Raw genomic sequence first — 16,074 nt, 5'->3', positions numbered from 1 at the left:
AGAGTTTCTCCAATACGGGATGAAGTTTTTCATATCTTTCTCTGATTTTTCCGATATTTCATATCAAAGAAATTTCAAAAACTGGTTGTACCCAAACGGAAATGCACCACCGGCCGAGGTTGATCCCGTCAGGCAGGAGCTGTGCATGTGTGTGGGTAACCTGGACCCCAAGCGTTCCGACGGCGCACACACCACCTTCAAGTCCCACTCATACGATAATATACTCCATCTGGAGAATTAAGGTATCGTTTGGTATGCAGACAGGACAAGACGGAACGAAGAGGGAGTAAAGATGCATTCGGATGGAAACAAGGAGGAAGAAGGAGACGGAGAGGTTATAATTTTGTGTTCCACGGATGTGAAACGAGTCGTTCCAGGGAGGTGAGGCGGAACAAAAATTCACCAAAAATTCATCCCGTGGAACAGCACGTTCCATCCGTTTTAGGGACACCAAACGTGGGACGGAACACCTCGTCCCACTCCGTTCCGTCCCGTGACGTACCAAACGGTACCTAAGGGAATTGAGCTTAACCAACCACCAAACTGAAATTCACGATTGTGATAATTAATTTGAAATTCAAACGAAAAAATTGAAGACAAAAAGAACATCACAAGATTCAGTCTTAAACGTCTTAATATAGATAATAGATGGGTGTATATATATACAAAACATGGGGTGTCTTTCATCGTCGATACAAACCGTTGTTGGTTTACAGTGCACTGAACTAAACCCCGCCATCGATGCTTTTCCATTTGATACAGAAACCATGCCGGCTATGAGTCTTCGCTTCGTAGCCAATGACTGAAGCATTACATACTGCTCTAAGCCACCAGACTTCGTACCCTTTACAGCATATTGCGATGCCATAATCGTTTCTGGTTTCTGCTGGAGGTGTTTCATCAGTCTAAGAATTCCAACGCTGCAAAAAATGAAGGGAGAGAGAAAGTTGTCATTAGTGTCACTTTCTCCGCAGAAGTTCTTTTATCGGTTTTTGAGCGAAAGAGCACCATAACCTGAAGACGAGAAGGCACGGCCTATTTGGGAGTTATGCACCATACCGGCTTAAGGCTTTACTTAAACTTGGCATTACATTATATGCCTGATATGATCTTCTAAGTTCAATAATAGAACCCACCTGCACAATCAATAGTCAGAACTACTTGCAAGAGTTGCGTAAAATATAAAGCAGTAGCGCAAACCATTCAACACGGTAGAATTTAGTACATCAGGTAATTTTTTTTTTCCATAGGAAGGCTAGCATGAAAACATAGACCATCAAGTTTATGCAAGAAAAATTTATTAACCAAATAAACGGTCGGTTTACGGTCTATTTGGGTAAAGCAAAGCTGAGAAAAGTAAAGCCAGGTAACGTCCTCTAAATATTCATTCAAACGCTAGAACTTTTTTACAGCTACCCTGAGTTAATGATCAAAAGAAAGGTAACACGCACAAAAACAAACAAAAGCATTCTATGGCAGTGGATTTAGTGGCATACTCAGCATTTCATAACTCATACTTGGTATTGTACTTACTATTATTAGGACTGATGTCAACCCGATTGCAAATCCCGCATTGATATTGCGTAAATAATGGTCGATTATGCTTGATGTTGTTGCCAAGATACTTAACAATAGCCCCCCTGCAGAATTTCCACCACAGAAAAAAACAGAAAAAGCAAGCAAAAAAGAATTCAATGGGGACCAACGACAAAGGAATAGTATTAAACAACAGGTAGACACAATGAAAAGAGAATTATACCCCAGAAACGTGTCGATGCCTGAATCTTTGTAAGGTACTCAATTGTAGCCTTCCCAGGTTTTATGTTTGGTATCCTGGCACCCATCTTATTCAAATAATCAGCAATTTCCTTGGGCAAGTTGGCCTGGACAAGCATTTTTTATTAACAAAACGAGCAAACTTTTCAGCAGATGAGATTAATTAGAGCATTTACATGGTGGTGTTGGTGACTCTGATATAACTTATTATATTTCTATTAACATCTAAATGTTTAAATATCATATTTACTATGGATTTTTAACCAAGAATTCTAAATTCCTAAGTCATAAGAGACGGTGTTAGCATTAAGAAACTACTGATGACCAGACACTATTTTCATATCCAGACATGTAAGCACAAGAAATTTTATGCAGAAGTATAGAAACATCAAGACAACTATATCACTACTAGTTGGGGTTTAAAGTACTCTTTTACTGTATTGTAGCCTGCAGATTGAAGAACGAGCAGAAAGCAAGGTGATTATAGAATTATATATATATATATATATATATATAATGTTAAGAATAAACTTACAATGTCAAATATATTGAATAAGAACACAAAAAACGCATATATTGAGTAGTACACCCAAGGCCCTGCACCAATAGTATTTTCGGGGTTCAATATCTCCTTAACATGCTCCCAGAAAGGTGAACCAAGAATACTGCCAATAAACCACATTATCAGAAAGTTGTAAAGTTCAACTTTAAAACAGAAAAGACCAAAGTGTACAACAACAACAACAACAACAACAAAGCCTTTTCCCACTAAGTGGGGTCGGCTATATGAATCCTAGAACGCCATTGCGCTCGGTTTTGTGTCATGTCCTCCGTTAGATCCAAGTACTCTAAGTCTTTTCTTAGAGTCTCTTCCAAAGTTTTCCTAGGTCTTCCTCTACCCCTTCGTCCCTGAACCTCTGTCCCGTAGTCACATCTTCGAACCGGAGCGTCAGTCGGCCTTCTTTGCATATGTCCAAATCACCGGAGCCGATTTTCTCTCATCTTTCCTACAATTTCGGCTACTCCTACTTTACCTCGGATATCCTCATTCCCAATCTTATCCTTTCTCGTGTGCCCACACATCCCACGAAGCATCCTCATCTCCGCTACACCCATTTTGTGTACGTGTTGATGCTTCACCGCCCAACATTCTGTGCCATACAACATCGCTGGCCTTATTGCCGTCCTATAAAATTTTCCCTTGAGCTTCAGTGGCCTACGACGGTCACACAACACGCCGGATGCGCTCTTACACTTCATCCATCCAGCTCGTATTCTATGGTTGAGATCTCCATCTAATTCTCCGTTCTCTTACAAGATAGATCCTAGGTAGCGAAAACGGTCGCTTTTTGTGATCTTCGCTAGATTGCTCCGGTCATTAGTGTGGATAAGTATATAAATGGATAGAGATAGGAAAGCAAACACAAGATGTACGTGGTTCACCCAGATTGGCTACGTCCACGGAATAGAAGAGTTCTCATTAATTGTGAAGGGTTTACACAAGTACATAGGTTCAAGCTCTCCTTTAGTGAGTACAAGTGAATGATTTAGTACAAATGACATTAGGAAATATTGTGGGAGAATGATCTCGTAATCACGAAACTTCTAAGTATCGGAGTGTGGTGTCGTCTTGACTTGCCTTAATAGTCTCATAGGTAGATGTGGCATCTTCTCTGGAAGTACTTTTCCTCCATCCAGGGGTGGTATCTTTAACTGGTGGAGATGCACAAGGTAATGTATCAATTTCGCTTGAAGCTTACTTGTAGTTTCAGGCTTGGTCAAGCGCGATACAAATCATGTAGTAGGAGTCCCCCAAGTCGCCGAGCTAGGGGGTCTGCTGAAAGAGGTGACAGACAAGGTAAGCAATCAGAGCTCCGACTGATTGTTCACCTTCTCCCCGTCTTGCAACAGCATGAAGGATAAAGAGAAGAAAAATGAGGAGAGATGATATGAGATACTTTTGCTTTTGAAGAAGTAACTTTCCACAGGCTTATTCTTGAACTGAGCTGGAGGGTTTTCTGGTTTCCTCCAGAGTATAAGGCCGACTGAAGAATTTGAGGGTCAAAACAAGTCCATCAAATCTAGAGTACGTTCCACCCTGCTGATATGGGATACTTTTGCTTTTGACAGAGTAATGGATGTATCGGCACGTGTGCTGTTACGCTTGTCTCCACATGCTTCCTTGTATCCTTCGCACTTGCCCTATCTGTTCCTCAAGCAGATGCGGAATCTTCCCTGGAAACATAAGATGTTGAAGATGAGTACTCGAGAGCAATGCCAGGTAAGTAATCAGGTAAGGGGTTCCAGGAAGTCACTTCCTGGCTGGAAGCTTGATTCCAAGTGCTGACTGATTGCTCTCTTTCTCCTTGTCTTACAGGTAAAAACAAGGCCAAAGGAAAAGACAGGGAAAAAGCATGATATGGGATACTCTTGCTTTTAACCCTGATGATATGAGATATTCTTGCTCTAGTATAGCTTGTTTGCAGAGGTATTATCGGGGGGAAAGAAAGCTGAATATTTTGAAATGCTTCGTTGGGAGTGCCCTCTCAGATATGATGAAGGGTTGAGCATTTTTGCAGGTCTGCCTGTCCGTTGGGGATGGAGGTCGACATATATAGAAGTCTCCCTAACAACAAGTAGTAATGCTATTCCTTTACCCTGCTTGGTCATAGCACGGTAGTGGGAGCTGTCAGTTTCACATGTTTTAACTCTGTCAGAGCACTTTGAAAAAGTGGTCTGTGGTATCTGGCTCTCGAGATTCGGAGAACGATGCCTCTTCGATTTTTGAGAAAGCAATCATGCTGGGGGTCTGGCTCTCGAGATTCGGAGAGCAGTGTCTCTTCGATTTTTGAGGAAGTAATCATGTTGGGAGTCTGGCTCTCGAGATTCGGAGGGCGGTGCCTCTTCGATTTTGGAGCAAGCAATCTTGTTGGGAGTGTTGTCTCGAATGTGAGTAAAGGTTGGGCATGTTTGCTAGTCTACCTTGCCACGAAGCACAAAGGTTGACACACAGAGACTTTCCAATTATCCAGCAATGGTACTGTTCCTTTACCCTCTCTTCGATTTTGAGAAAGTAGTCATGTTGGGAGTCTGGCTCTCGAGATTCGAAGGACGGTGCCTCTTCGATTTTGGAGCAAGCAATCTTGTTGGGAGTGTTTTCTCGAATGTGAGTAAAGGTTGGGCATGTTTGCTAGTCTACCTTGCCACGAAGCAGAGAGGTTGACACACAGGGACTTTCCAATTATCCAGCAGTGGTACTGTTCCTTTACCCTTGTGGGTAATAATATGGTAGCTAGACCTTCAAAATTTATGTGTCTAAACTTTGTTAGTGCTGTTTCTTTGCTATTCTTTTACCTTTCTTGGTCAGAGCGATTTAGTGGGAGCTGCAAGCTTCACGTGCTCAACTTTGGCAGAGAACTTTGGCAAAGTTATCTGTGGTACCCATGAGCTATTGTTGCGTGTGGGAAGTGGGTAATTGAACAGTAAGATTCATGTGCTTTCTACTTCACCAGAAATCTTCGACAGAATGCCCATAATTTCTGCAAAGCTGAGTGTGCGTGTGACAGGTGCTGACAAGGCTAGAAAAGTAGGTGCCTCTTCGATTTCTGAGATCGGCCCTCGTGGTCTCTGAGCAGCCCAGCTTTTGAGAAAGCGAGCGCCTCTTCGATTGATTCGGAGAACGATGCCTCATCGATTTTTGAGAAAGCAATCAGGCTGGGGGTCTGGCTCTCGAAGATTCGGGGAGCAGTGTCTCTTCGATTTTTGAGAAAGTAATCATGTTGGGAGTCTGGCTCTCGAGATTCGGAAGGCGGTGCCTCTTCGATTTTGGAGCAAGCAATCTTGTTGGGAGTGTTTTCTCGAATGTGAGTAAAGGTTGGGCATGTTTGCTAGTCTACCTTGCCACGAAGCACAGAGGTTGACACACAGGGACTTTCCAATTATCCAGCAATGGTACTGTTCCTTTACCCTCTCTTCGATTTTTAATAAAGTAGTCATGTTGGGAGTCTGGCTCTCGAGATTCGGAGGACGGTGCCTCTTCGATTTTGGAGCAAGCAATCTTATTGGGAGTGTTTTCTCGAATGTGAGTAAAGGTTGGGCATGTTTGCTAGTCTACCTTGCCACGAAGCACAGAGGTTGACACACAGGGACTTTCCAATTATCCAGCAGTGGTACTGTTCCTTTACCCTTGTGGGTAATAATATGGTAGCTAGACCTTCAAAATTTATGGGTCTAAACTTTGTTAGTGCTGTTTCTTTGCTATTCTTTTACCCTTCTTGGTCAGAGCGATGTAGTGGGAGCTGCAAGCTTCACGTGCTCAACCTTGGCAGAGAACTTTGGCAAAGTTATCTGTGGTACCCATGAGCTATTGTTGCGTGTGGGAAGTGGGTGATTGAACAGTAAGATTCATGTGTTTTCTACTTCCCCAGAAGTCTTCGACAGAATGCCCATAATTTCCGCAAAGCTGAGTGTGCGTGTGACAAGTGCTGACAAGGCTGGAAAAGTAGGTGCCTCTTCGATTTTTGAGATCGGCCCTCGTGATCTCTGGGGAGCCCAGCTTTTGAGAAAGCGAGCGCCTCTTCGATTTCTGAGATCGGCCTTCGTGGTCTTTGAGCAGCCCAACTTTTGAGAAAGCAAACGCCTCTTCGATTTCTGAGATCAACCCTCGTGATCTCTAAGCAGCTCAGCTTTTGAGAAAGCAAACGCCTCTTCGATTTCTGAGCAGGCGTCTCTTCGATTTCTGAAGCTCCGTCGAGTGCAGATTTTTATAGGGGCTGGCATTAAGTTCCAAAGCACACTTGAATCTCCACCAGTAGAAGCTTCATTCTTGCACTTCTAAGATCTTGATTTGTCCGACCTCTTCTCTCTTCAACACCTTTGAAAATGTCTGGCCCCTCCGACCGTCGTTTTGACTTGAACCTTGTTGAAGAGGCAGCCCCGCCTTCTCCAGACAACATATGGCGCCCATCCTTCGTCTCCCCTACTGGTCCTCTTACCGTTGGGGATTCCGTGATGAAGAATGATATGACCGCTGCGGTGGTGGCCAGGAACCTTCTCACTCCCAAAGATAACAGACTACTTTCCAAACGGTCAGATGAGTTAGCTGTTAAGGATTCGCTGGCTCTCAGTGTTCAGTGTGCAGGTTCTGTGTCTAATATGGCCCAACGCCTATTTGCTCGAACCCGCCAAGTTGAATCATTGGCGGCTGAAGTGATGAGTCTCAAACAGGAGATTAGAGGGCTCAAGCATGAGAATAAACAGTTGCACCGGCTCGCACATGACTATGCTACAAACATGAAGAGGAAGCTTGACCAAATGAAGGAAACTGATGGTCAGGTTTTACTTGATCATCAGAGATTTGTGGGTTTGTTCCAAAGGCATTTATTGCCTTCGTCTTCTGGGGCTGTACCGCGTAATGAAGCTCCAAATGATCAACCTCTGATGCCTCCTCCTTCTAGGGTTCTGTCCAGTACTGAGGCTCCAAATGATCCCCCTCCGGTGCCTTCTCTTTCTGGGGCTCTACCGACTGCTGAGACTTCTCCTAAGCAACCTTTGTGAAGGCTCCCTCTTGTGTGTTTATTTTGACTCATGTATATGTACATATTTGTAGCTTATCGGGGATATCAATAAATAAGCTTTCCTTCATTTCAACGTATTGTGTTAAATACACCAAAAAGCCTTCTTCGCTAAGTTCTTTGAATTTTCTTTTGTTGAAGCTTGTATGTTGAAGCTTTCTGAGTGGAGCATGTAGGTTGGGGTAGTGTTCCCTTAATTTCCCGAGTGAGGAAAACTTCTCAGTTGGAGACTTGGATGTAAATAGAATATTTAAGGAAAGCTATCAGGGTCGGCCAGGAAATGATGCTGCCAAATAGGAAATTTTAACCTTGCAAGAATGCCGGGAAATGCCAAGAGATAAGTAGTGGTGAGAACAGGCTGCATTCCTGATGGGTTAATGGTAAAAGGGATATAGGGCTCCACTTCGGTAATAGGCGAGTCATCTCTGCCCAAAACACAAAAGACCAGAAAATAGTGTCAGCCAGCAGAAATAAAGTACACAAATTTTTATAAATCAAATTATAGAAGGTAGAGTGTATGGTATGATGGCTTCTACTAATCTGTTAACCGATCATGAGATCAGTTTATAAGCAATAACGGCTAAGAATGGTCATCTATAATCAACCACACCATGTGTAGAGAGAAGTATGCACTACTCAGTGTCTTTCTCTAAAAATTATCACATCCCATCCAAATGGTAATATTTGAATTACCTTGCAGCAGAAGCAAGCTTAAAACCATAGTACTGCAGCTTTATCTTCCTGCACCCTTCAGTCACCACAACTGCCCACATAGTGACTAAAGTGAAAACGCCCAATACTGCAAATAAATATGGGCCCCAACTAACAGAACTTCCTGAAATTAATAAAATAAAACATGAATCACTAAACTTTAAAACTTGAAGTTAAATGATATCTGATAGAGTTCCAGTGATAGGATGAGCAAATTTACATAATTAAATGTTATCTGATTGGATATTAATTGCGCCCAACACACGTAATTTAATGGATTTTGTTATATCACATACCTGAGAGCTGAGACAGCATTTTGTATAATGTCTCTGTGTAGCCAATCAATATTTGTACACAAATAATTAGAGATGAACCTTGACCTGAAATGTGAATTACCACTTACCAGTCAGAGAAGATAGAGATCATAATCCCATACACAATTGGAACGATACTATTATCTTAAGACCTCACATATGTACTAACAGTCACCATCAGTGAAAAACAAGTATTCCACAAGGACCCGTAAAAAAGTGACCCTATTGGAATGATACTATGATCTTAAGACCGCACACATGTATTCATAAAATTCAACTATGTAAAAACTTTCCCTAAATCCAGCATCTGAAAATGTTAAACATAGCGACTGGTGACAATGAACAGTAAAATCCTTCTTTGAAAGAAAAAAATGAGGCCCGGAAAGAGGCAACAGGACAGATTTATGGGGAATATTAGGACGATGATACAACTCCAGCCAAGTAACCAACATATCAAGTATAGTACCAAATCCAGATTCTGAGATGGTATCACAAATCCACGTCATTGTCATTGCTCCACAGACCAATAACATACTTGTCACCATCACATGCTTGACCCTGCAAAATTCCAAAACATAATCATACTCCTACCAACAGATAAATATCATCTTCGATCTCACAAATATAACTTACCAACTAAAACAACAAGAAACCTACGAGACATGCAATTATTATTAAATAGAAAAGAAAACGAACCATGCTAACTGCTAACTGCATGGTGGAAAAGAGAACCTAGGCAACTACATTTATAAGAACTTGTGACTAGACCCAGGATATACTCAAAATCAAAATCATTGTTGAAAATAACGATAGATATGCTGGATTACCTGTAGCTAGCTGCATAGATTGAATACGGAAGTGAATAACAAGCAAGTATGATAGCTTCCACTATTGCAAAGCCGAAAGATAGCCACCATCTTGAATAGAAAAAAAACATGAAACGGGTTCAAAATCTTGACAGACAAAACTGGTCCAAAGTAAAAGTCACAATCAAATTGTGTAACAAGAACTTGGCTCACTGCTTGAGATGAAAAACTAGACACACATATAACTCTTAATCTTCTCATGACCATCTAAGCCTTCCTTCCGCAGCTTTACCAGGGAGGGAATAACATGACAGAGTACCTGTACATCGATTTTGAGATTTTCAATATATAACTTTATTGTATTACATTCCAACTTTCCTCAAAAGATTAAGCACATTTAACATATATCCATGTACTTTTGTTGGTTTCAAAATTGTCTATTTGGTGAACATAAACCAAACTAGCTGATGAAAAGTATTAACCTGCATGATGATCGACGCTATGATTTGAGGACTGATTCCAAGCTGAAAGAAAGACATTTTAAGCTCTGCTGCAAAATCACCAAGTTCATCTGGCAGAAAACAACACGAACGACAATCAGACAATTGCATAAACAACCATACACATGGAAAAAGAATGGTCATTACTCACCAACAGATCCCGATACAAAGTTTAGGTAATCTTGAGGGATCAACCTTCTATCAAATCCAGGCAGAGGAATGAAATACCCGACACGACTAATCACAATCAGCACCGCTGTCACAAACAGCCTCCTCCTAATCTCGCTCTTGAAGAACGATTCAGCAGCATTATTAACCACAGAACTCAGGCGCACGAAATTCAGAAACCGGTTTCTAAACGTCATAGATCCCGCCTGCTCCGCCTTTGCATTCTCAACCGCGTTCTGTTTTGAAATTTCCGTCCCGTCACTCCCACTCAACGGATTAACTTCAACATTAAGAGACTCTGGAGGTGTAGCCTCAACATTTGTATAATCATTCACGAACCGGTTCGAGAACTTAACAGAGACTCTTCTGTTTAATCTGGACAATAAGGGGCTGTTTGGAAACGTGAAATTTCTAGGGTTTGTCCTAAGTGAAACATAGCTATTCCTAACATGGGGCAAACAACAAATTTGAATTTCACTACCTGAAACTGCACCTGCAAGGAAAATGAACAGAAAATCCCTATCAGAACACACAAATTTCACCCGAAGATACAAACTTTCACAGTTCCACCCAATCGAAATTCAACACGAAAACATTTTCGATGCGTACACAGCTAGAAATTACTGGATTAAGTTTACCAAGAGATTACTAAACCCAACAATATCCGAATTTTCCATGAATTCTGTAACTTTCCTGCGTTTTCTCGGGAAACAAACAGGAAATACTGACCTCGAGATTTTTCGGGTGAAAGCTTGGGATGGAAGCGTTGCGAGCTCAGAAGAGTGGCTTCCATGGCGGGACTGAGAGAGCAACAGATAGCAGCGGGACTTTTCGGTTCGGTTACGCTGGGAAATGGCTCATCTTTAAGGTGGGGAATAATCCTCTGCTTTACTCGCTCGTTTTGTGTTATTAATTTGCTAATCCTATTGGTCCATGTTAGGTCGGCGAGAGTGGATGCCATCGTGGCAATGCGTGGTTGGGTAAATGTTTCGAAGCGTAAATTTTACTACCATGTTTTTTGTCATGGACCGAAAGCAGCCCGTTTTGCTTCAATAAAGAATTGGGCTTTTTTATTTTCTGGCTTTTTATACAAAATGTTCTCGAAATCGTCATAATTCATCAATAATTTTGATAGCTGATAATAAAGATTGATTTATTTTAAGAAAAACTAATGAAAATAATTTAAAATTTTTAAGTTTTAACTATAAAGAAAAAATAAAGGGTAAAGTGAATAGTATCAGAATTGACTTTTTAGTGTAAACAATACCGGGTAGTTCCCTATATTTTATCCATTGTAAACCATTTTTGTCATCTCGTAAAAAATATGTCAATATTCTCGTTAGATTGTCACCTACATGACCACATAACCACCATTTTAAGGGTACTTTTGTCAAATCAATATCTCTACTTAACAAGGATATTGACAGATTTTTCAAATAATGACCAAAATAATTTACGGTTGACAAGATCAGGGACGGAGTTTGCCAATCTCAATTACCATTTTAACTAAAAGCCTTTTTTCACTAGAAGTGATATTCTATAGTGTGCATTCATACTATGCAGAAGAGATTTGAATTTGCAATCATACTACGGCTTTCTCATATTTGAATTTGTACTACACTTTGCGATTGAATAATGAATGCAATTTTCGCTTGATCGGAAAAGCGTACATGTCTCTACTAAACTTTTTTTTTTCTTTCTAATTTTGATTATTGTTGCAACCTTTTTTTGGTGGTGAAATTATGGCTTGTAAATTTGCAATATCAATTTTAGTTCACAAGCATTACATATAACACAATTAGAATTTATCAAAGCACTGGTATAAAACGGAAGCATTTAGCTGTTTATTTAAGCTTACATTACATGATCGAAGATCGATCATTTAACAGAGCTAGCCGTACACATCAATCATAGAACTACGAGGGCTTTAGCCTTTATGATTATAATGATACAAAGCTAATTTGAATGTGCTTTTAAAATGATTGAAAACGTTTTTGGTGAAAATATTTTTGAAAACAATCATTATTAAAAATACTAGTAAATTCTGAAACAACACTTAAAGTGCTTCATGAAAGAAGCACATAACTGGTGCTTCTTGTAGAAAGTACTTAAAGTGCTTTTAGAACCCAAAAATATTTTCTCTAAAAGTGTTTTTAGTTATCTAAAAAGTACAGTCAAACGAGCTCATAGTTTCTTGTATACTTGTGATAATCGTTCTTCGTATTCGCCATTAGTAAGTCCATTCCTTTGGAAGAAACAACTCTGGTGAAGAATTCGGATTTTGGGAAATAATGTAGTATTGAGTAGACGAAACATCCTTATTCTCATTCTTGTTTTGAGCTGCCAAGTAGTTTTCACTTTTTCGCTTGTGATCTTTAAAATCTGAAATTAGAATTCTGAATTCTTAGCAACGTACGATAAATCAACAAAAAATACCTCAATCAAATTAAGTAAAATATGATATATCAACTATGAGGGCAGATTAGTGGCACCATTTTTACTATACAATTTTTGACACACGTTTTTGTGAGGCATATTCCGTATTGTATTCAACGATCCAAACAATCTATCTTTTAGGTCTTCTCTCAAATATCATGTCTACCAAAAAATCACCAAAAATTTGAAACCATATGACTAATCGATCAAGGGTTTAGGGTTTCTTTATAGATCCATATTCGCTTATTTTCTTCACCACAAATGAATGTCTTAATGATTTTGGATTTGTCTAATTTTTTGTAAGGATCATCTATGAACGATGCTCTAAAATACAGACGGTTTAGATAGTTAAAATACATTACGAGGTGAGTCCCGCAAAGACGTGTGTAAAAAACAAGGTTCTAAAAGTCACTAGGCGCTAGTCGGGCGGCGGGCTGGGGCCTAGCGCCTAGGCGGCTAGGCGGCTAGGCGGCTAGGCGCCTAGGCGGACTAGGCGGATTTAAGTAAATCTATCATATTTCAGGTAAATAAGTGTCTGCTTCTACTTGAAATATATATAATTTCATCATAAACTACAAAATAGAATGCATATATATCATGAAGTATTGGAACATAATGAAAACATGTGAAATAAGGATATAATGTTTGTTCATTCAAGTATGCAACAAGTCTCTTACAATTTATTAGAAAAAAAACAAAATGCAAAATGAAAGTTATGTATTTTCTGTCTAAGTGAGTTGCAACCTAGGCGGGTGCCTAGGTGGGTGCCTAGGCGGTGGGCTGGGGCCTAGGCATTAATCGGGGCGGTGGGGTGGGGCCTAGCGCCTAGGCGGGGCCTAGGCGGCGTTAGGCGGGGATTTTTAGAACAGTGGTAAAAAATTATGTAAAAAAATAGTGTAACGGATCCGCCCCCTCAACTTTATATATTGTTTGTATAGATCATATAACTAACCTTGTCGAGGTGAAACTTGCAGGCCTAGTGCATGCACGTTGAGGTTCAGAGCTTGAACCACACGAGAGGGCAGCAGAACGGGAGCACAAGCTGCATGCAAGGCAAATATTAACAAGGGCATTTCGATTTTCGCCAGTTGATTTTGGTCATTTGATTACGCTGATTATTCACGTTAAGTATCTTAACCAAAACTAAGAATAATATACCCGAAAAATGACCAAATTAAAATCTAATCCGAAATTAGGGTTACCTACGTACCTGGTTTTTTAGTTCTGTGGAAGTGGGTGCCTGCTCGTTGTGGAAGAAAAACGCCCGTGCCACATGATTTTTGGCTAGAATCCAGGAAAATGGCTTGCATTCCAGGTCCTCCGGATGACCAATTCACATGGACTTTTGGTCCATGATGTGGTCTCATTGAGCTAGATTTTGAATTCTGTAATTCACACGTTGTCTTAGTCAAACAAAATATATACGAATATACAATAGTACTACTGCATTCAAGTCCGGGATCGAAATTTCGAATCTCCTCTCAGTAGTAAAAAAAAAAACACCAACAGGTCAACAAGGTTGGTTGAGTTGGTAAGGATCGTTCTTTCACTAAACTAAGGCTTAGGTTCGAGTCATGCTGCCGGTAATCTTTCATGGTGGGTGATTTGTAAAAACAAAAAAATTAGCTAAAATCCATCCGTAAGTTCTCAAAGAGAATTGTATTATACCCTGCCTTTGGGATGAGGTAGCCTCCCCTCTTCTAAACTTTTCGGTACCAAGAAATACACCAAAAGAATTTATTTGTTTAATTTCAATGCACTAATTTTGAAAGATTTTACTTAATACCTAAGCCATGCATTGACAAGTTTCGAAGAAACCTTCCCTTGATCACAACTCTAAATTAATGACTCTCCCAAAACACTCCTTCAGCTAAAATTTTCCAACTAAATTTCTTTTTCTCTAAGATCAAACTATGCTTTAAAGTTAATTGGTTGCAAAATAAGATTGACAAAATTAACTAACAATTAGAAATATTAGGTGGACCAGTACAAGACCTAAAAGTGACAGTTGAGTAATATATACTATGTAGTCTCGTGAGTAGGTAATCGTTAATTACATGTTATACAATCAAACACAAACACTAATATAACCAACACAAAAGGACTCAGTGGTTGGAGACGAATTTCAAGCCCGTAATCCACACGGCACGTCTTGGGTTTTATTTCTAGCGTTAGTGAATCACACGATAGTTGCCAGATGAGGCTGAAATAGTTTATCTTTGAAAATCCTATCTCCTATTCCCCAAACCATGTCAAGAATGTCGGAACCTGGCCAGTAAACAAAATCTCCAAAATTCAAGCAACAAACTCCCATCAAACCATGATATTCTAATGCTGAAAATACTTCGCTCAATCCTCGAAAATAACCATTTTCATTTTCTCTATCAATCACCGTTTGATGTTTGTGCAGAAACTTTTATTTTGCTGTTTTTATTAAACTATTTACATGTATCTGTAAAACCGTGGATTGCAGGAAGGAAGAAATGACTCGTACGAGCGAATGAAAGAAACACTGCCATGCTAAATCTAATAAACCAATTCGTACACGTCAAAACATACAAAATCACCATCGATGGACAGAAAAGAAAACGAAAGTGAAGGCAGAAAGAGTACCACCAAATGATCATTGTGGTGGTGGTGATGGTGTTTTGCATGGAGCCTCGAATTTGCCTGCAAATTATAAGATCAAATCAAATTTTAATAAATTCGGAACAATGATCGTTAAAAAACCTAGAAATTAAATATCAAATCCTGTACTTAACAAGAAGAGATATAACTGAATAAAACCACTATCATTTCACCGAACGAAAAAGAGAGTAGAAATATGAGAGAGAAGAGAGAGAGAAACCTTTGTGTTACATATTGCTTCATCCAAAACTGGTGACGGCAGCCACAACATTCCTTCTTCAAAACAAACCTCTCCTTCTTCATGAGCAGCCATGGAATATACAGACACAGAAAAACAAGAGAGAGAGAGAGAGAGAGAGATCGAAGAAAGCGTTGAGAGTTGTGATTGAGTTAACTTCTAACCTGCAACGCAACTAAATACTTGTAGTGCCAACTTCTGACCTGCAACGCAACTAAATACTCTCGCACTCTCTCTATCCTCGCAGGAAACAGAGCCAAATTTTAGAGAGAGAAAATCATCATATGTCATAGCCAAATAGGAGTCTTTCATGTGGGGAAAATAGCTTTGAATTAAATTAAAAAATTTCCCTGCCCTTACCTCGTCTTTACTATTTAATGCAGAATTAGAGAATACTCTACATACTAAAAACTCCTCACATTTATATTTTGAATAAAAAAATATCTTAATAAAGCCATTTTTTTATGAACAAAACTTATTATATACGGGGAAGAATGGTGGGTTTAGCTTAGCAATAATGTGGTTCAAACTCGTCTTTGGTGAGAATCGAACATAAGACTTCTTATTTATAAGGAAAGAGGTATATCACTGGATCGTAGTAGTAAGAGACTTAATGAAGCCATTTTAACTTCCCATAAAACCTTCACACACTCCACACTTTCAAAAAAAAAAAACCCTCTTCATCGCTTTGAAAAAAACCTCGTTCAAGATCGCCGAAGAGTTCAGAAAACTCACTCTTGTCTTCTCAAGTTCATCTGCTATTTCAAATTTTTATTTTTGGAGGGGTGGGTTTAGATTGTTTTATATAAAAAAAAAAATTGGGGGCTTCAAGTACATGTATATTTGGAGTTTTAGGTTTTCTCAAAGCAAACCCTTTCATTCCGAATTAAAGAATTCGGAATGAATCAAATCTTCCCAAGTAGG

General features: G+C 39.7%; 2 protein-coding genes across 2 annotated transcripts; both read right to left on the bottom strand.

Moving 5' to 3' along the window:
• Positions 1 to 616: 616 nt before the first annotated feature.
• Positions 617 to 10,715, bottom strand: LOC126615934 (preprotein translocase subunit SCY2, chloroplastic-like). Its single transcript, XM_050283859.1, has 14 exons — positions 10,578 to 10,715; positions 9,832 to 10,341; positions 9,663 to 9,751; positions 9,420 to 9,499; positions 9,202 to 9,291; positions 8,841 to 8,932; positions 8,357 to 8,440; positions 8,043 to 8,184; positions 7,658 to 7,774; positions 2,312 to 2,441; positions 1,760 to 1,883; positions 1,534 to 1,640; positions 1,015 to 1,136; positions 617 to 920 (listed from the first exon to the last, which is right to left on the bottom strand). The coding sequence occupies exons 1-13, from the start codon at positions 10,639 to 10,641 to the stop codon at positions 1,047 to 1,049; spliced, it is 1,719 nt and encodes a 572-aa protein (XP_050139816.1). The 5' UTR covers positions 10,642 to 10,715; the 3' UTR covers positions 617 to 920; positions 1,015 to 1,046.
• An 880-nt stretch (positions 10,716 to 11,595) lies between these two features.
• Positions 11,596 to 15,414, bottom strand: LOC126614603 (uncharacterized). Its single transcript, XM_050282250.1, has 5 exons — positions 15,133 to 15,414; positions 14,898 to 14,954; positions 13,495 to 13,669; positions 13,237 to 13,326; positions 11,596 to 12,230 (listed from the first exon to the last, which is right to left on the bottom strand). Exons 1-5 carry the CDS (start codon positions 15,223 to 15,225, stop codon positions 12,079 to 12,081), a joined length of 567 nt encoding a protein of 188 aa, XP_050138207.1. The 5' UTR covers positions 15,226 to 15,414; the 3' UTR covers positions 11,596 to 12,078.
• Positions 15,415 to 16,074: the final 660 nt, after the last annotated feature.

Source organism: Malus sylvestris, chromosome 3 (genome assembly GCF_916048215.2).
Source record: "Malus sylvestris chromosome 3, drMalSylv7.2, whole genome shotgun sequence".
Classification (NCBI taxonomy): domain Eukaryota; kingdom Viridiplantae; phylum Streptophyta; class Magnoliopsida; order Rosales; family Rosaceae; genus Malus; species Malus sylvestris.
Note: the sequence above shows the minus strand (reverse complement) of the source record. Positions and strands in the feature narration are given on the sequence as shown.

Excerpts from the sequence above, each read along its gene's own strand:
- LOC126615934 (XM_050283859.1), bottom strand. The coding sequence starts at position 10,641 with ATGGAAGCCACTCTTCTGAGCTCGCAACGCTTCCATCCCAAGCTTTCA. Across the intron at positions 1,641-1,759 it reads GGCATCGACACGTTTCTGGG|GGGGGCTATTGTTAAGTATC; the intron begins GTATAATTCTCT and ends GAAATTCTGCAG. Across the intron at positions 1,137-1,533 it reads TGACATCAGTCCTAATAATA|GTGGGTTCTATTATTGAACT; the intron begins GTAAGTACAATA and ends TTGATTGTGCAG.
- LOC126614603 (XM_050282250.1), bottom strand. The coding sequence starts at position 15,225 with ATGGCTGCTCATGAAGAAGGAGAGGTTTGTTTTGAAGAAGGAATGTTG. Across the intron at positions 13,670-14,897 it reads ACCACAATGATCATTTGGTG|AATTCAAAATCTAGCTCAAT; the intron begins GTACTCTTTCTG and ends TGTGAATTACAG. Across the intron at positions 12,231-13,236 it reads GCAAGTTTCACCTCGACAAG|ATTTTAAAGATCACAAGCGA; the intron begins GTTAGTTATATG and ends TTCTAATTTCAG.